The sequence below is a fragment of the Brachyistius frenatus genome, unplaced genomic scaffold (genome assembly GCF_029030835.1).
Source record: "Brachyistius frenatus isolate BFR_SWC_R1_liver_20210118 unplaced genomic scaffold, ASM2903083v1 Contig_3, whole genome shotgun sequence".
Lineage (NCBI taxonomy): Eukaryota > Metazoa > Chordata > Actinopteri > Embiotocidae > Brachyistius > Brachyistius frenatus.
The window spans coordinates 87,189-107,632 of record NW_027210602.1 but is presented as its reverse complement, the minus strand read 5'-3'; the positions used below and the strand labels follow the sequence as shown (position 1 = coordinate 107,632).

Sequence of the window (20,444 nt, the reverse complement as noted above, 5' to 3'; positions counted from 1 at the left end):
TGGTTTTCTCATATTATGAGCGGACGTTGCTCTTCTGTATTTAAGAGGCTGTTAATTGGCAATCTCTCAGATCCCATTGAGACTCTTAATTAGCTCTTTATTAAAGGCAGGTTCAATGCAGGTGAACCAGCTTCAGTAGTGTACGGTGTGTTTTCATCCGGCCCTGGCCTTCTTCCAGACATTACTGTGATTACACAAAAGCGGTTGAGCACTTCAGTCATAATTTCTATTAGTTATCAATATTTTTACAACAGTTTGTTATGCTCTCTGTCAAAAACGTCACGATGTCCAAGTATTTATATGAATTATTTCTCTTGTTTTTAATCGGTGCTTGGTAGTAATGTGTTACTGCCAGCAGAAGGTGGCGGTAATGCACCTAAAAGCTGTTTACCAAGTGCTACGTCTTCAAGGAATATTCATAAAGTTCCCAGCTAATATCGAATGGTGTTTTTGTTTAAAAATGCTTCGTTTTTTTATTTTTTCATTTATTTTTTTATCATTAGTATTATCGATCAGTCTGCTGAATGTTTTCGTGATCAACTTTACGAATGCGCTATCGTCTCAAACCCCGTCACTTCCAGTTGTTCCGGTTAGCTAGCAGCAGTTTGTTTTGACGGTGCGAGGACACAAAGCAGATTTTACATAAGGAGTTATTTTTGTTTATAAAGCGAGTTTTGTTTGGAAAGACCTTTTTTTTTTTTTTTTTTTTTTTTTTAATGGCATAAAAAATTTCAGTGCGGAATTTTTTTTGGGGGGGGGGAAATCTTGGGAAATTTTGCAAAATTTCAAGGTCCCGCAAATATTGCGGTGATTGCTTGAATTTGCGTTAATCATCGCGATCAGAAAATGACAAAACTGAATGCATGTGAAGCGTTCAAGGGGAACTTTACAGGAAACAACCTGTTAAACCCTCCTCTTATAAACTGCATGAAATTTGAAGATTCGATCTGTAATGTGTGACGTCATTTGCTTTTCCTTTAAATGGCTTTTGTAAACCGATATCAAAGTCAAGTCGGGTACATTTTAATAATATACAATATATGTATAAAACATTTAATTACAAAAAAAGTTGCTGCACGACATGAAATGGAATGAAAACAATCAGAAAGACTTTTTGTTTAAGCCATTAAAGACAAAAAAAACCCAATATAAAATGTAAGAAATTACAAATATTAAACCAAAACGAGTCAAGGATTTACATGAGCAGTAAATAAAACTCCCAAAAATTATAATTAAAGTTAAAAATGGGCCTAATCAGTAAATTGTTGAACGACACCCGGCACCTACTACTGTTACACACCGATTTTATGTTGTAATAACTTGATTTCATTTGGATTTTTATTCTGTAAACTGAACTAAAAATGTTCTCTGATTTGTTCATAGACCATATCGTTAGAGGGATAATTGAGAAAGCAAGCAGCAGATAAAATAAAAATCTGACTTATCGTAAATTTGCGTCCTTGAAAACTCGACCCTCTGCTTTCATAAACCTGAGACGCGTCCTCAGAAACCGACGCGGAGGGTCAGCGGTGGGTCGATCGAGCGCCTCCGGTGGGGGGAGGGAGGGTGTCGAGGGTGTCGGGTGTGACGGCGGGCGAAGGTGAAGGGTGAAGAGCTGGTGGGTAAAAGTTAAAAAAAAAAAAGGATCGAGGTCAGACGAGGCTGTGAGAGAAACAGAGTCTGTAAACATCCGATAAAAGCCAGACGTCTTTTGTGTGGTTTCCCCGTGATGGAACTTACAAGTCGGAGGCTGTTCGAGGCCTCTCGATTGGAGGGGGGAATCGGGTACCGCGGTACCGCGGTCACGTGATCCCAGCATCCAAACCCCCCCACCTCTGTTTCTCTTTTCATACAAGATATGGGGTGTCTGACCCAAATCTGCAAAGTGCAAAAAGGAAAAACAAGGGAGGGAGGGAGGGATGTGGGAGGGGGGAGGGAGGGGGATGTTAAAGGCTCTGATGTTGGAAAATTTGCATGTCAGTTGGTACCCGTCAGATAAAGACAATCATTAGGAGGAGAGCAGCAGCAGCAGCAGCCGAGCGGGGGACGACGACGACGACGAACATGTCGGGGAACAGAGACAAAAACACCGGGAGGAGAAGGCGGGAAAAAGTGGCAGATGAATAAACGGGAAGAAGGAGGAGAGTCAGTCGTTTCCCGCGGCGTCTCCTGACCCTTCTGGAAGGTCTCTGATCGTCAGTGGCTCTCTGCGTCCGCAGTTCGACGGCGTTATGTCACCTCAGTCTGCGTTCGGAGAGCCGCGGACTTTATTTGACCAGCAGTCGGTCGGCAAATAATCCATTTTTGTAGGTGGAAATTGGACCATTTTTGGCCGTTTCTGACGTTTTTCTTCCTCAATTTTGCACCTGTTGGTCACACAAAACAAGATCATTTAATAGGTCACATTTTATTGCAGGAATAATACGCAAAAGGATTATTCGAAAACAATCCGCAGATCAATAGATAATAAAAATAATCCGCTGTTGCGGTTCAGAGCCTGAGGACAAGTTTAAAAAGAAAAATAACGATCACATTTGCATTTTCGGCTGCAAGAAAAGCGCTAATCAGCCAAAAATTTTAAGTCGTGTGCATTTTTATCAAAAATAATGACATTAATTAATTAATAAATGAAATTCGTGGCGAACGGAACTGCTGGTTTTCAGATTTGTGCTCCTCTGCTGGTAATTACCATTAATATGCATAACGTATAGGTATTTACAGAGGTATACGCCTTTGTGTTTTTTTTAAAGTTTTTTTTTAAAACTTATTTATATTGTGTTTAGGGCCGCAGCTAACCATTATTATTATAATTAATTGATGACTTTGCCCATAAAATGACAGGAAATGGTTAAGAAAAAAAGAAGGAGAGTCTCCTGACCCTTCTGCAGGGTCTCTGACCAACAGCAGCTCTCACCTCGTCTGTTTGGAGAGCTGCAGACTTTATTTTACTACAATTTGGTCATCAAATAGTCATTTTTAAGTAAAAATTTGGAAATTCTTAGAATTTCCAACTTGTCAAACCTGAAAATTGTGCTCGTCTATTGGCATTACAATTAATATGCATAAATATATTAGCATGTGCATAATTATACACGTGTATTCAGTTTTTTGGCGGCAGCTAACAATTCTTTTCATAATTAATTATAGATTTTTGCACCTAAAATGACAGTGAAGCTTCATATTCTCATATTTGAAAACTCAGAAATGGCAAATATTTGGACATTTCTGCTTTGAAAAAAATGATCACAGCAGGAAACGACGAATCGGCTTATAATTGCAGCTCTTCTCGTGCTGTGTCATGAATGGACTTTCGATCGAGATCAATAATTATTGCTATTCACATAGTTCTACACCTTTACATGCCGTTTTAATGTATTTATATTGAGTTTAAGGCTGCAGCTAACCATTATTTTCACATTCAAAGGAGGATTTAGCCAATAAAATGGCATCACCTTCGTACGTGTCGAAAGAAAATCTCAAATATATTGAGGTTTTTTTTGTTGCTGAAAATAATGATTCATCCAAACGGTTAGTGATGAATCGACTCATCGTTGCAGCTCGGCTCGTGTCCCCCCGCCTCCTCCCTGTGTCCGTCTTAAGTTTGGGTTCGGGGACGATGAAGGAGGACGGCGACCGTTTTCAAACATGAAAAAGCGGCGCAGAACAAAAAAGGGATGATTCCTCTCGGCGGCGAACAAGTGTGTGTGCGCGCGCGCGCGTGTGTGTGTGTGTGTGTGCGCATTTGCGTGTGTGTGTGTGTGTGATCGTACACGGGTGTGCAGAGAGAGAAGTGTGGGCCTCTTCACATCTCTGTTCTCTTAAATTCCTTTTGAAATCAGCAGGCTAAATTTAGCTCGCAGCACCCCTCCCCCTCCTCCGAGAGGTATCAGAGCTACAGCAGTCAGTGATAGGCTAACATTTTGATGTGCACACACACACACACACACACACACACACACACACACACACACACACACACACACACACACACACAATCTCGCGCACACGGATTAAAGTGAGTGGCTCAGAGTGGGAGGGCACTCGCTCTTTGTGCACACAGTGTGGGCTCTGTTGGTGATAAACGGTTGCCGTGCGGCGGATGAGTGTCTGTCTTTTCAACGTGTGTGTCTGCATGTGTGTGTCTTCGTCTCCTCTCAGGGCGGCCGCCTGAGGACAGTCGGGGCTCTCTAATGATCCCCCCGTTCATCCGATGAACCCCCTCAACTCCATGAAACCCTCCCTGCCTCCCACTCCGCAAAGGTACCCGCACACACACACACACACACACACACACACACACACACACACACACACACACACACACACACACACACACACACACACAAACACACAGAGTCATGTGATGCCTCACCTGTCCTGCAGCGAGCTTCTTAATTAGATAACAATAATCCTGTCATTTCTATGCTTGATGGTTCACTGTGCCTTAAACACAGACTGGATATAAAACTGGAAGCCAATACAGAAGAACCTTATGGTGTAATACCACCGAGGGCCACTTGGGCCTGGCTCCAAAAAAAAACAAAAAAACCTCTGTGTCCAATAGACTCGCATTCAAAAAGCATCAAGTTCTCTCCTGAAATACAAAGTCAGTAAATGTTTTCCACAAGTCATTGTGGCGTCATTCGATAAGCTCCCTCATTCTGGAAATAATTCCATTATTCATTAGATATTAGGCCTAAAAAAATGACATTTCTGGGGGCGTGTCTGTTTGATTGACAGGCCTGTGGTGCAGTCCGGTTTCTGCTACAGGTGGGCGGGGCATAGTCAGTCAGATCCTCCCCCAGCTCGTCCAAATATGGTCATTTCTGCGACAGAATGCCCGCCAGGTGTTTACTTCGACGGAACAGGTTAGACAGAGTGCCGTGCTGAGGGCGGACATGTCACACACCTTAAGAAGTGCAAACAGCACGGTGAGCTTTTACTCATGCAGCAACCAACTGCCGTTCTGAAGCCTCCAGTTCGGCAATTTGGGCATCGCCAGCTTTGTTTTTCTGGCGCCGGAAGTGACCATATTTGGACGAGCTGGGGAGGAGCCACGCCCCCAAACATGTCCGTGTTTGAGCCCTAATAACTAATGAATGCTGGAGTTATTTTCAGAAGGACCAGAAGCAGGGACTCTAGCTAATATCTATTGGAGCCAGCCCCTAGTGGCCCTCAGTAGTATTACACTTTATATACAGTCTGTGGCTTTACTTGAAATTTTGGCTGATCTATAAATACCAAATAAAAGAAAATGAATCCATTACACTTCTTTCTTACAACACTGTTACAGGATGCTTGAGAAGCATTTCTAATATGTTCATTTCAGCCAGAATTCAATCTGTCGGCTGATGTTTCTCTGCCAAAAAAAAAACCAAGAAAAGAACAAAACCTACCTGCAGTTTTTACCACAAAATGTTCCCGCTGCAACGTATAGTTATTATTGTCGTGCATTTTCTGTGTATATTCAACCTCATCCTGTGATGTGTGGACATCAGTTCCCACTATGTATGTGTATTTTGTATTTTACTGTATGTATGTCATCTTAACTGTTTTTTTTGTTTTGTTACCTGGTTAAATAAGTAGAAATGTTTGTATAAAGAATAACAAAAACAGTCGTTAAATATACTCCTGTATATTTGACATAATGTCAGCTTAGTTTTTTGATTATTTGACACCATAAAGGATGTTTTTATTTATATATATTATTATTATTATTATTATACATTTTTCATGTTTTTTTGGGCAAAAACCTCCGCCTGTAAACCCTGAGGTGTGATAACGGTGCTGTTTTGGCTGCTTTCTGTTGAGGGAAGGTTTTACAAGAAGGGTAACCTCGACTGTCATGTTCCGGTTAATCACCAAACTAAACGATGCACCGGTGACCTTTAACCCCACGCTGTGCTGCCACGGTGGAATCGGCTCGAGTTAAAAGTCTTTGTTTTAATCACTAAGCGATATTTAATGTGTTTATGTGGATGAATGTCTCCCTCCAAACATCCCTAGTAACTCGCCCCTTCTCGTTCTCCCCGCAGCAGCGACGGCCCCTACCTAAATGAGCCAGTCTCCTGGCAACCAGGCACCAATCAGCACCCAGGATCTCTCTCTGTAGTAACCACAGTGTGGGGCGTGACCAATCCCACACACAGTCAGGTAACACATGACTCAGGAGCCTCTCGCACAAAACCACAAACGGCAGGCAGTAAAACGCTTGTGTTTCATTTTATTTGGTAGGAAATGAAAGCTTTTCATTTGGAATCTGAACGTAAAAGATGTTTCTTTCGATTGTTTTTCGCGATAACGTGTGAAATAATCATGGAAAAGGAGTCACTACAGTTAATTATGAGCCGAATGTGAAGCGTTTTACTGAGTTTTTGCCGATTGTTTGGCCGTTCTTTGTTTTGCTTTGCTTTTTTGCTCCCTTTGCTTATTTTTTTGTTAAAGAGCTTTAAAAATGCACAGAGTTTAGTTTAAAAGCTTTTTCCAGTAGGGCTGCACATTTGTGAATAGACTGAGAATCATTTTTCTTGCTTAGAATTGAAATTAAATTTCTCATTATTTTTTTAATTTTAGTATACATTTTTATTGCACTCATTTTTCTGATATAGAAGAAAAACGCATCATTAAATCTGAACAATACGTCAGTTTTGGAGAGCAGAAAGGAAACTCTTTTGTTATTATCTTCATGAATTACTAAAGATAAAAACAGATTGAGTCCTTTTGTCTTTTTTTTTTTTTTTAAACAACCTTTGAACAAGTATTTGTGTCTCACTCTCTCTTTGGGTTTTTATTTCCCTCACTGTCTGTTTCTGCTGCTCTGCATCACATGGTGTAAACGCTGTGTTCTTATTGGTTGAGGGAAAAGCGTAGGCGTGCTCGTTTTGATGCAGAAGAGCCATTTTCATTTCAGCCTCGTTCAGACTACGAGCAAAAATCTGTTTATTCTTTAAATGTGAGAAGCTACAACTGGAAAATTATGGCATTTTGCTTAAATAATGATGTCTAGAAATCCTTCCTAAGCCATTTAATTATTAGTTTACTGATTTAAATATGGGATGCATGAATAACTTCCCAGGCAGGTACAACTGGTAAAATGCCAATGAGATTTTTGACATCAGAATAGTCTCATGCGGAACATTTCTCTCTTCACAAATACACCATCAATTTTGCTTCATATGATATTCAAAATATCCTTTTTATGCCAGTTATTTTCCTGATTAATCTATTTGTTTTTTGGTTGATTACATTTCGCCCCCCAAAAAAAATTCCCATCACAGTCTCTCAGAACCGACGGTGACATTTTCAGATGTCCAGAGCCCCAAAAGTTAATACAGGTAATGATAAAATAATTTGAAGTTCTTAGTTGGCTGACAGAGTTTCTCTCAGGGTGCTGAAACAGCTGAAGTCGTAAATACACCCTTTGAGCTGCTCTCAAAGGTCACACCTACACTTCCCTGTGAGTAGGAGGAAGCTGCCAGATGAATATCTCATTCTTAACTTGGAGTAAAAAAAAACACAAAAAAAACAGTTTTACTCCTGCGATGGAAGATTTCTAAGTCCCATAACGTTGATAAATACCAAACTATAAATCGTGACTTTCACAGTGAAATCTGTCTTTGAAACTGTCGGGTTTTTTTTTCTTCTCTGTTAACTTCTGTCTCTCCCCTCTCTGCTTCCCACGAAGGTGTTCGGTGCACCCATGGGCCCCGGCGAGAGCTCCGGCGGTCACATGATGCCCGGTGGCAGCCCCGGTATGGGGCCTGGCATGAGCTCCCAGTTCATGGGCCAGCAGTCGTACGGCGACGCCGTCTCCAAAGGCTACGGCCAGCCGGTCATGTACGGACGACCCAGCGCCGCGTACAACCCAGCGTCAGCCTACGGTGGAAGGTAGGCGGATAAAAATGTGACTTTCAGAAGAACTGCGGATAATAGCTTTTGTATGTTTCATGTTTACCACCTTCGGGGCTTCAGGAAATCCGCTTTTACTGAAATTTTATGGGCAAAAATTATGAAATGAAAAGTTTAGAAAATAATCAGCTCACTTCTTACGAATATACATGGTTATGGTGCTGATAAAATGGACAGAAAAAGGTTTCACGCCATTTTATCCTTTGAGACATTTATGTGAAATCTTGCCATCATCAGTGCATGAATTCTCGAGTTAGGGCCATAAATGTGTTGTTTATTTTTAGGTCGCAGTGACCTTCGACCGCAAAAATCGAATCGGTTCCTCCTTCACTCCAAGTGAATATTTGTGACGAGTTTGAAGAAATTCACTCAAGCCGTTCTTGAGATATCAAATTCGCAATAAGGGATGGATTTGAGGTCACCGTGACTTTGACCTTCATCCCCCAAAATCGAATCAGTTTGTCCTCGCGTCCAAGGGAACGTTTGTGCCAAGTTTGAAGAAATTCCCTCAAGGTGTTCTTGAGATATCAAAATCAGTTTGTCGTTGAGTATGAGTGAACGTTTGTGCCAAATTTGAAGAAATTGCCTTTGAGGCGTTTCTGAGATATCAAATTCACAATAAGGGTTATACGTGACGTCAGAGCGACCTTGACGTTTGACCTTTTAACCCCTAAATTCGAATCATTTCATCCTTTAGTCCAAGTGAACGTTTGTGCCAATTCTAATGTCATTTCCTTACAACGAGTCCCTGAGAAATCAACTTCACAATAGGGGCTGGACATGAGGTCACAGTGACCTTAACCTTTGGCCTTTAACCCCCAAGTTCGAATCTTTTCCTCATTCAAGCCAAGTGAACCTTTGTGCCAAGTTGGAAGGCATTCCCTCAAGGTGTTCTCGAGACGTTGAATTCGCAAGACGGGGACGGACGTTGGGACAAACCGAAAACGTCGCTTGGCGCTGAGGCATTAAACAAAATAAACAAAACGAGAAAACAAATGGGGAAACTGGTTCGTGCTGGTTTGTCAATAGAAGTTGATTCCAGAAGTAAAAAAAAACAAAAACAACAACAACAAAAAAATCCATCAATAATGAATTCACCTTACTTCTTCGACGGCTTGAGTCGACATCAAAGTCTTCGAGTTCAATCATCCGTCCAAATAATTCACAGCCGAGTTGCGACGTACTTAAAAAGCTTCACCTCCGTCTCGTCTGATTAAACTTCTGATGTTTACCAACAGACAGAATATTGAACAAGTCGTTTGGAGCAGCTGCCTCGCTGTCAACTTTCATCTCCGAACACGCTTTTTAATATGACGACTTTTTCTCACGGGGAATCCTCGCGGGACGGCGACGGGAGTCTGGCAGTAATTCTGTTTGAACGCATCTTCGGGGCGCCTCCGTGTCGCAGTAAATTACCCTTTTGATTGTTTGTTTTCTCCGAGGTACGTCGTCGACCAGCGGGAGGCCTTTTTCTCTCCCGGCTCTGGTTTTTCCTCTTTTTTTCCTCTTTTTTTTTTTATTTAAAAAAAAAAAAAAAAAAAAATTAAATCTTTGTCTGTACAAACTCCAGTTGTTTGATCCAGTTGTTGTTGTTTTTAAAAAAAATTTTTTTTATTGTTAACTTGAAGGAAGAATTTCAAATGAATCCGTTGTAAATGGTTCTGCCTCGCAGCCACATCACACAAATACAGGCTTCAGTTGATGTTACATGGTCAATCAATCAGAATCAAGCTTTCATACGAGTGCTGTATGAGAGATTGACAAACGCAGGAGGGAAAATAATACGGCGGAGAATAATGCCCACAAAGACGCGATGAAAATACCAAAAAATAAAGCAACTTGTATAATGTTATTGAAACAAGATTTCATTGATCCATATAGCACTAATTGAATAAATGGTTGGAGAATAGTTAATATAATAAAAGAAAATACAAACTGTAACAGACACGAGTCAAAAAATTTAAATTATAAAATGATTTGACACGACGTGAAAAAAATGGATTACAGGGAACTGGTAAAATGTTAATTTAAAAGAGTGAGTTGCACAATAAAACATTAAGAATGTGACTTTTACCTATTTTTACAGTAATAATTTGAATTGAAAAATGTTGAGATTTTTACCAATAATGTAATAAAACAAGCTCTGTGATGGTGTCGCTTTAGTCTCTGGATACCTGTGAAGACTTTTTTCACGATTTCACAGATTGTTTAAAATAAAAAAATCAACAGAGTGGTACATTATCAAACTAATTAGAGCCCGTCAGATGCTATATTTTGGGGTCGATGCCGATATTTGAGGGCAAAAATAAAGTCTGTCTAATAATCTTTTTATATATATATAGTCTTATATATAGGTTTATGTAAACCCACATTATTCACAGTAATCCCTGGAATGTGGTTATTAAAAACTATACTAAGAAATGTAAAAGTGGAAGAACATGGGAGGCTGTGGCTCAGACGGTAGAGTGGGTTGCACACTAATCGGAAGGTTGGTGGCCCGATCCCCAGCTCCTCCTGTCCACATGCCTAAGTGTCCTTGAGCAAGACACTGAACCCTAAATTGGTCCCAATGGTGTACCATCGGTGTGTTGTAAGTCGCTTTGGATAAATGCGTCAGCTAAATGTAATGTAATGAATATTTTGCAATTTATTGTCCAGTAAACTGAAAGTTTACACATTACAGGGAATTTAATAATTATAAATACATAAATAAAAACAAATAGAGCAATTTCTAATATACCTAAAAGCATCTTTTCCCCAGTTATGTTCTGTAAAAAAAAAATGTATATATTTTTTTTTATATCCGCCAACATCGGTTGCTCTTTTAAAAATAATCATTAGTATCAGTTCGCTGTGTTGTGCCGTTAGAAACAGTCACACGGCTCATATTTCTGCATGGAGAACTTATATTTAAAAAATAATAATACATTTTTACAGCCCTTTTCAAAACAAAGTTCTGATGTACTTTACATGCTATTTCCAGCATTAAAACATTACAGGGCTGAAGGCAAATAATCCAAATATGATGGAATAAATTTAAATAAAAGAAGTCAGATAGAAGTGTTTTAAAAGATGTCACTGATTTTGAATACTTTTCAAGTACATGCTTTTACTTTTTAGAGTTTTTTTTTAATTTATTGCGGGACCGTCGGTCACGCGTGAAGGTGAGAGCGTTCGTTCCACCTGTTGACCTTTTTTTTTCCTCTTTCCCGCGAACGGCAGCAACGGGCGACGTTTCTTGCGCCGCGTGATTTCAGCCGTCTGGCTCACACAACGGCAGAAACAGTGAATCATGATTTGGAGACGTTTGTAACGTTACCGTGTGGGGTTGTAGTACATCAGTGTGTGTCAGCGCGGCCGCTCGCTCTCTCTCTCTCTCTCTCTCTCTCCCCCTCTCTCTCTCTCTCCCCCACCGCTCTGACTCACGCTCGTGACGAACACTCTCCGCGCTCGCTTCACCAGCTCGCCCACTCATGCCCCCCCCCTCCCTCCCTCCCCTCTAACCCTCTCCCCCTCCCTCATCCTCCCTCCCCTCTCTTCCTGCAGTTACTCCGGTAACAGCGGAGGCGCTGGTCTGGGCGTCCGTCCTCCCTCAGACTTCACTCAGGCTGCCGCCGCTGCCGTCGCCGCCGCCGCCGCCACGGCGACCGCCACCGCCACGGCAACTGTGGCGGCCATACAGGAGAAGCAGAACCAGGAGCTGAGCTACGGCCAGGTAAACGTCCCGGAGGGGAAAAGCACACGCACACACACACACACACACACACACACACACACACACACACACACACACACACACACACACACACACACACACACACACACACACACACCTCTGCGTGTAGAAAAACAAAATGAAGAACATTGTTTTAACTGCAGCTGCAACTATTTGGTTCATTTCCTGGTTGCATTAACTGCACTGATGTAGGGAGTTGCTGCTTTTTCCTTCTTTTCTTTTTTTGTTGTTTTTTTGTCACTTATGACTCATTATCATGATGGCGCCTTGAAGTTAGCGAAATTAAAATATGCATTTTTCACTATTTTCTCTTACTTCATAGACTTAACGATTAATCGAAGCAATAAGTGGTAAATTCAGCTCCACTTTCAACTTGTAAATAAAGTTCATGAAGCTCCGAGAGCCTAAAAGTGAACATGCAATACTGTAAATGTGTTCAATTGTTGGACCTTTAATGCATGTCCATACTCTACCTCCACATCTCCTGTCTGTAATAACTAGTACAACCTATAATAAAAGCATAAACGGCAAACATCAATGTGAGTAAAAGTTGCGCCTGCGATGTTCAGGGCAGCGGTAAGGCATCTCGTACCTCCTTTTTTATTTATTTATTTATTTTTTCAGCTAAAACCTTCACATTAAATTTTCACCTAAAATGGTTCATATATCCTTTTTTAAACCAATTTTAAGATTTTTTTTTTTTTTTTCCATTAATAAAATCGGTTGTGGTTGTTGGCACCACCTGACCCGAAAGCACGCGAGCTGCATTCACGGCTGTTCCTCAAATTCACTGACGAGGTCTCGGGACATTTCAATCAGCTGACTTTTCTACCAGCTGATTGGCTGTTGAAAGAGGGGCGCGTCAGCCGGCTGCAACTTTTGCAACTTTTCGAAAGCAGTTTTTGCCTCGTCGTGAATCTCCGCTCTGAACTGGACTCCTTATCCGACACCGCTTCCACCGTCAACGCAGAAGAGTTTCCTGAGTTTTCTCACTCGCATCCCAAAGTTTACGACGTGCATCTCGCAGGTTTTCTTCATCCTCCCGGCTGGTTTTGACGTCAAGATGTTTTTGGCTGCAGGAACTGCTCAGAGCGGAAGCTGCTTTTCCGTGACACTTCTTCTTATTAACAGCAGAAGACAGTTTGAAACGTCTCTCTCTCTCTCTCTCTCTCGCTCTCGCTCTCTCGCCCGCCAGACTATTTATTTATTCTGTAAACTCATCTGCATAATGAGTCACCGTCGAAGCTCAGCTAAGCGGTGTCATCGTGTTCGTACAAGGCGACTGTTTTCCAGCTCGAATGAAAAGTAAATACAGGCGGGGTTTTTTCCCCCACGTACAGGTTTGCGTTTGCTGCCGATGTTTGAGCTCGACTTTTATTAACAACCCTCCGAATTATTTCCTGGGTCGGATCCATCAACGGGGGCGGGAGGGTGGGGAGGTGGGTGGAGGGGGGGGGCTCATTCTCGGTCCAACTCTTCGGCCTTCGAGTGAAATTGAAATTCCTCCTCCGGTCTGATTTCAAATTTAGCAGACGTCAAGAGGAGTTTCTGGGAGACGATGTTCAGACAGCCGAGTCAATGTGACGAGACGGTTTCGGTATCTATCACCGATGATTTGTGTCTGCAACGGCCAAGAATTTCCGCTGTGCGATTGCTCAAACAACCTCCTTTTTAAGATGACGCTCAGACTTCATCTCCAAACAACTCCCGAGTGACTTTGAGGGGAGAAAAAAACAACAACCAAGCAGGGTACTTTTATTTTCAGAAGTAATTCACGTTTTGAAATGTCCCGCGGAGCTGCGTGGTCCCACAACATCAGCAGACGTATGTCCATCCATTTGTCGGCGTTTATGACCGTGTAGTCTCTCCCGCTGCGGGCCGGCGTGGGAAGCCTCGTAAATAACCTCAGTCCTACTCTCGGGTAGGAGTGTTCTTCAGCTAAGATTCGGTCCCGAAAGGCAACCCGGGACTTTTTAGAAACACTCCCACCTCCTGAGTAGGACTGGAACAAACACTCGACGCGTCCCACGCCGACGTTCAGCCGGAGAAAATTGTGGTTTTCAGATCCCGAAGGGGATGTGTCTGTATTTAACATACAGGTGTTACATATGCAAATGTGTGATGATCAAACTAAATTACAGGTCATATTGAAGTTCACGGTCTGCAGCACAAAGTTTTTTTTTTTTTAAGTTTGTGTCCAAATCCACTTTTAGTTGAAGAGGAGATGATCTGAGCACAAAGCAACGCTCACGGTTGGAAAGGGCCGTACTTTAATTCATCACAGGTGTGTTTCGGTTGTAACACGAAACGGGCCGATTAGAGTGTCATCTCGCAAAAGACACGTAGGCGACCGCGGCGGGACATCGGGAACGGCGATGGCAGGATTGCCGCAGGACGTAGACAAACGTAGGCGACCGCGACGGGAACAACAACAACAGCGGCGGCGGTACGTCTTGCCCGAGGACACTCCGGCAACATACCGTCTACTCCTCGCAGATTAACTCGCCTTCCGGAGCCTTCGCAAGATTCGAGTGACGCTTTTATTTCGAGTCCTAAAAGTAGACACAGAAAGACGTAACTCTCCTCTCCAGCTCTGAGTCATCTTGTAAATCCGGGCCCTGTTTTTTTTTTTCCTCTATAACTCTGACTCACTGTCCTCCACGAACCGTCCCAGGCTGTGGAAAAACCACCGAGCCTTTGTTTTCACGCCTCCCTCCTGTTTTACTTCCCTTTCCCTCCCAGATGGGTGGAGCTTCCTCCTACAGCACCCAGTTCCTGTCGCACTCGGGCCCTCGCGGCCCTCCGGGGATGAACCCCGGCGGGATGGTCCCTTCCAGGCCGGGACCGCCGCCTTCGACCGGAGGCTTGTACCCTTCCCACCCTGCGCAGGCTCAGAGGATGCCCCAGCACGGAGGCTATCCAGGCGGGCAGCAGGGGCTCAAACGGCCCTTCCACTCAGAGGTCAGTGACAGAGGTTTTGGAATAAATACGCTCTTTGGTTCTTATTAAAGTCAGCAGCTGTGACTTTTTAATTGTTATCAATCCATAAAAAAAAAATTCCGCCCCGGACTTTTTCTTATCCCGTTCGAACGTCACGTCTCTTCCAGGGTTTTCCAGGGCAGCAGTACAACTCCGGCGGGATGTCGGGGTACCCAAGCCAGCCCCTGCAGTACCCCTCCGGTCCGCAGCAGAGATGCCCCCCCTCGCCCTCCTACCCCCCCAGCCGGATGCCTCACATGGGACAGTACGGTTCTGGATCACACAACCCGGCACAGTTCCCCCCCGGAGGCGGGCAGCCGAACCCTCCGCAGTACTACAAGGTGATCAGATCCACCGCATCCGTTTCATAAGAAGCTCTTATTTAAGTGAACAGTCAACTTTTCAAAATAAAAGTTGGGACCGTTGGATATTTATAAGCAGAAACCAGAAGAAATAACTTTAGCAGTAGTAAGACAATAAACATTACTTAAGAAAAGCAAGTGAAAGTGATTGAGGTTATTTTTATTGTTTCGATTGAACTGAATGAGCTAATAGGAAGAGATTTAGAATTTAAATGATTTGTCAATTAATGAAATAGTCGAGAGAAAAATTCATCGGCAAATAGGAAGGATTTTTGGATGTAATTTTTTCAAGCAAAAAGCCAAATATTCTCCAGTTGCAGCTTCTCACATCTAAAGATTTTTGGCTTTCATCCATCTAATATGACATTTTAAAGCAAATTTTCTGGTTTTTAGAAAGTTGGTTGGACAAAACGGATCATTTGAAGACGCCACCTTATGTTTTCTGACATTAAAAAATAAATAAATAATAATAAAAAAAAATTAATCCATAATGAAGCGAGTCATTATTTGCAGCAGTTTTCCTGTTGATATTTTGACATTTGATAGAATTATTAATAGGAAATGAAAGTAATCTGGGGGAAAAACATTCCATCCACCGCTGCTGAAGTTTTTTTGTTTTTTTTTTAATTAATTTTTTTGATGGCTAACTATCTGAGCGTTCTGTTTCCTGTCTGTGGTCTCCAGTCGGAGCCTTTCAACGGTCAGGGCAGCCTGCCGTCTGCGGGAGCTGGAGGATACAACGCCTTCACGCAGGCCGCAGTCAACGGGGTAAGTGGCGTCTGCTCTTCCGCCGGACCGCCGAAACACACCGTAATATGCGAGAGTGATGAAGAGAGTTTCCTCGTCCTCGCCTCTCAGCCAGGTCGGGGCGGAGTGATGCCCGGGTACCCCAGCTCGCCGATGGGAGGCAACCCCACCCCTCCGATGACGCCCGGGACCTCCATACCTCCCTACCTGTCCCCGGGCCAGGACACCAAACCGCCCTACCTCCCGCCGGACACCAAACCCAGCATCAACACGCAGCCGCCGCCCACAGGTGAGAGGCAACGCTTGCACGTCGGAGAGCAGACTAACTTTTATTTATACAATCGATCAGCGAGACTTTAGTGAGTTAGAATACAGATTCAACAGTAAAAGAGAAGTTGCGTTGGAGAACCACTGTTGCCATGGCGCCACAGTTCAGGTGGTTCGCACTCTCTGGGTTTCAAAAGACGCGGTAACGGACAGGTAACTGAAACAAACTGACAAAGAGGGAAGAAGAGAGAAGAGCACGCAGGCTAAATACAGCAGGGAGGGAAGGACAACGAGGGACAGCTGAAACAAAGTCCGGAATCTGCTTTGCCAAAAGTTTTTTTTTTTTTTTTTTTTTTTTTTGTTCTTTACAAAGTACACAAAAGAAGATACTATCTCTGAGGCGGGACCCGGAAAGATAAGATCTTGACCACATTATGACATTAAGAGCTTTTATTGAGGACGTGTTTCGTGCACCAGTTAAGGTCTCACCCGTTGGTCTCCGTTGAAGGTAACCCCAGTGACGACCTGCGTCTGACCTTCCCGGTGCGAGACGGCGTGGTGTTGGAGCCGTTCAGACTGGAGCACAACTTGGCCGTCAGTAACCATGCCTTCCAGCTGCGGGACTCCGTCTACAAAACGCTCATGTTGAGGTAGGAGCGCCGACTCTCCGGTCACACGTCTGCAGCAGCAGAAACACGAGGGCTGTAACTTTTTTTCCCCAAACGTCACATCCGAAACGGACGTCGAATGACGCGAGAGTCGTTCGAATTCATTCAAAACCCCCACCTTCGTCTGATCGACAACTGATGATCGTTTCGGGTCAGACGGGGACCACAATAGGTCAATCTGTAGGTGATCTGTTAGAGCGCCCTCTGCTGGATGAGAAGGAAAACTACTTCAAACAGCCTGCTACACGTATAGAGTGTAAATGTTGAAATCGTAGGGTGTCATTAGAGTTCGAATGTTGGGATTCCGAATAAAGAGTGACACCCTTCACACACGCACACACGCAGAAAGAGGGACCACTTGCGCCTTTAACTTGGGTTCAACGAACGCCATCCAGCTTCTAAAACCGTCTCCTTGTACTTATCTGAAGGGAAGCATGTGTTTAGCTTTATCTTTGAGATGACGGTCCAACATCAACCTCACTTCGTCTGGTCACCAACTATTGATTGGTGGATGCGGTGGTAGACTGATGATCCGCAGAATTTGACTGCGCTTTTATTTTGAAGGAGTTCCACTCAAGACTTTTTTCTTCATCTCTGCATGTTTCCTCTGTTGGAGAAACGCATGAATGAGCAGATGTGCGGGTGTTCCTAATAAAGTGAGTGTGTGTGTGCGTGCACACTCGAGACCCTTTTAAAGAGGAGAGAGGTTCAGTGCCGTGAAGGTAAACAGCAGTCATCTCCGTCTGAACGATTTCAAAACACCTCCTGAGGGAGAACAAACAGGAACGTTGGGTAACCCCACCCAGTGTCTCCCCCCTCTCAGCTGTGCTGTGTCTCCCCCTGCAGGCCGGATCTGGAGCTGCAGTTCAAGTGTTACCACCACGAGGACCGACAGATGAACACCAACTGGCCGGCATCTGTGCAGGTAGACGTCCTTTTGTTTGTCTTTGTGATGCTGTTGCTCATTTAAAGTTTTTTTTTTTTTTTTACCTGCATTTATTCACTACTGCGTCTTTTAAAATGTGTTTTGTTTTATTCTTTATTATAACTTTATTTCATTTTATGAATGTGTTTATTTGAACTGTTCTTGTGCATTTTATTTTTTGCTGTAAAATACCTTGAGTTGCATATCTTGTATGAAAGGTGCTGTACAAATATATTATCATTATTATTATATTTAAATTTATTATTATCTCTTTTTTAATATTATATTATTATTATTATTATTCTCAGCCTCATCGAAAATGTCGTCACTTCTTTTCACCTGCGAACTTTCACATAGCTGCAGTTAGCGGTAGAAGTATTCAGGTTGTTTACTGAAGTAAAAGTACTAATACACACTATGAAAATACTCCAGTACTAGTACAAGTTCTGCACCCAAAACTTTACTCCAGTAAAAGTCTAAAGGTACTAGCAGCAAATATGAAAAGCAAATGTGAATACTGTCAATGTTTTATTATATATGATGTTTTTAAATGAATATTACTGCTGCTTTAATGTGATTTAAATTTACTGCTGAAATTATTCAAAATTATTTGAACTACTTTATGTCCTGTTGGTTAATTTGGTCTCCAGTGTTTTCTATAAGATCATCATGTTTGTATATTTTCTGTCTCCCCCCCCCCAAAAAAGGGGAATGTTCCAGCGAATCCAAGTTTTGTTTTTTTAAACACTTTATTTAGATTAAAATGTAGAAAAATGTGATTCTCCAGTTTATCAGAAAAAAATCAACAACAACAAAAAAGCGATTCTCCAGGTTATCTGAAAAATCACCAAATTTGTTGATCCATTTGGACTGTAATGGCAGGAGTGCACGAGGATAAAAGGGTACTCCGAGGTCTGTAAGACAGGATGGAGGTTATTCATTAAGTGCTTTGTATGTAAGAGGACTTCCTGATATTACAGGAAGTCGATGAAGAGAAGCTAAAACGGGAGGAACATGATCCGTCTTGTAATATCCAGTCAGTTTTAATGGATTATTCTGTGAAATATTGATGACGGGAGAGAGCGTGTCGAGTGTCGTCCTCCTCCTCCTCTTCCTCCTCCTCCTCCTCTTCCTCCTCCTCCGTGCATCCAAAACAAAAGTGCTCCATTGTGAAGTCATCGGTCAGTTTGGCGCACATTTGAACCGTTTTGAAAGACGCTCGAGGAGCTCTGATGCGCTTTTATTTTGTAAAAATCCTGGCTGCTGAATTTTGTACTAATTCTAGATTTACACATTTTAAAAAAAAAAATTTTTTTGGGCAACAATAAAGTGAAAAGAAATGAATATAAAACTTCAGATCGTTGATTTTACGCATCTGTTTATTGTGTGTGTGTGTGTGTGTGTGTGTGTGTGTGTGTGTGTGTGTGTGTGTGTGTGTGTGTGTGTGTGTGTGTGTGTGTGTGTATCAGGTCAGTGTGAACGCCACCCCTCTCTCCATCGAACGAGGCGACAACAAAACCTCCCACAAGCCCCTGTACCTGAAGCAGGTGTGTCAGCCGGGACGTAACACGGTGCAGATCACCGTGACGGCGTGCTGCTGCGTGAGTCCCCTCGCTCGCCGCATTCAAACAAACGCACAGTGACTGTGTTTTTTTTTTGTTTTTTTTCCTTTCCTGCGTTTAATGCCTTGAAGTTTCTCCGTCCCGCCTCTTCTTCGTCCTCAGTCGCACCTGTTCGTGCTGCAGCTGGTCCACCGGCCGTCCGTCAGGTCCGTCCTGCAGGGTCTGATGAAGAAGAGGCTGCTGCCGGCCGAGCACTGCATCACAAAGAGTGAGTCAACCCGTCGCTTGTGCGGAACGATAACGCTTTAGTGATCAGTCCGTCCGAGAAACATCGCGGACCTTCGGATCGCAATGATTAATGCAAATTCAGGCAAATGTTTGCAGAGGCTTCCGAATTTGCAAGATTGCTGATATTTTCCCTCCAAAAAAATGTCGTTCTGAGGTCACTGACGTCGTCATCTTTTCCCTTTTTCTTTTTTTTTTTATCACCTTCTCGTTTCAGTAAAGAGAAACTTCAGCAGCGGGACGATTCCCGGGACCCCCGGTCTGAACGGAGAGGACGGCGTGGAGCAGACGGCCATCAAAGTCTCTCTCAAGTGTCCGATCACCTTCAGACGAATCCAGCTGCCGGCCCGAGGCCACGACTGCCGGCACATACAGGTACTGTCCTGCTGACGCGCGCGCACACACACACACACACACACACACACACACACACACACACACACACACACACACACACACAAATACACCAGCCGTCTCACGAGGATGTCTTTTATCCCGCAGTGCTTCGACCTGGAGTCCTACCTGCAGCTGAACTGTGAGCGAGGGACCTGGAGGTGTCCGGTGTGCAAGTACGTCCAGCAACGAGGTTCCTCTGCAGCGCTCAGACCTGCGGTCCGCTCTGACCCGCTTTCGTCTCTCTGTTCACAGTAAAACGGCTCTGCTGGAGGGGCTGGAGGTCGACCAGTACATGCTCGGCATCCTCGTCTACATCCAGAAGTAAGTGATTCTCCCCACAATCGTCACGGCAACCAGCACATCAACTCTGTCCTCCAGTCTTTTCAGAAACTATTTCTTTTTGGATTAAACGCGAAACAAAATGGCCTACATCAGGTCAAGCCCCGTGCTGTAATAATACAACAAAAAATAACGTAATGGATGAAATTAGTGTCACGGGGAAGTGGACTCTCTGCTGGTGAAATTATCCATAATTTATCGAGACACGGAGGAAGTTTTGACTCCACGTTCACTGGACAACACAGGAAATTAGAAATAGATGCTGAATGT

At 43.3% G+C, this 20,444-nt stretch overlaps 1 protein-coding gene across 2 annotated transcripts in view; it reads left to right on the top strand.

Annotated features, from left to right (window-relative positions):
* The window catches only part of zmiz2 (zinc finger, MIZ-type containing 2), a 28,906-nt gene that overhangs the window by 2,238 nt on the left and 6,224 nt on the right, over positions 1 to 20,444 (top strand). Inside the window, exons 3-17 of one of the 2 annotated variants that reach the window (XM_069701155.1) lie at positions 4,159 to 4,260; positions 6,039 to 6,153; positions 7,685 to 7,887; positions 11,455 to 11,623; positions 14,387 to 14,605; positions 14,752 to 14,964; positions 15,670 to 15,753; positions 15,844 to 16,021; positions 16,508 to 16,649; positions 17,514 to 17,592; positions 19,062 to 19,193; positions 19,317 to 19,422; positions 19,657 to 19,814; positions 19,941 to 20,008; positions 20,088 to 20,156. In XM_069701155.1, the coding sequence (XP_069557256.1) occupies positions 4,211 to 4,260; positions 6,039 to 6,153; positions 7,685 to 7,887; positions 11,455 to 11,623; positions 14,387 to 14,605; positions 14,752 to 14,964; positions 15,670 to 15,753; positions 15,844 to 16,021; positions 16,508 to 16,649; positions 17,514 to 17,592; positions 19,062 to 19,193; positions 19,317 to 19,422; positions 19,657 to 19,814; positions 19,941 to 20,008; positions 20,088 to 20,156 (1,985 nt within the window). In that variant the 5' untranslated portion in view covers positions 4,159 to 4,210. Of the gene's footprint in view, positions 1 to 4,158; positions 4,261 to 6,035; positions 6,154 to 7,684; positions 7,888 to 11,454; positions 11,624 to 14,386; positions 14,606 to 14,751; positions 14,965 to 15,669; positions 15,754 to 15,843; positions 16,022 to 16,507; positions 16,650 to 17,513; positions 17,593 to 19,061; positions 19,194 to 19,316; positions 19,423 to 19,656; positions 19,815 to 19,940; positions 20,009 to 20,087; positions 20,157 to 20,444 lie in introns of both variants that reach the window. The other variant, XM_069701146.1, reaches the window with a different exon arrangement.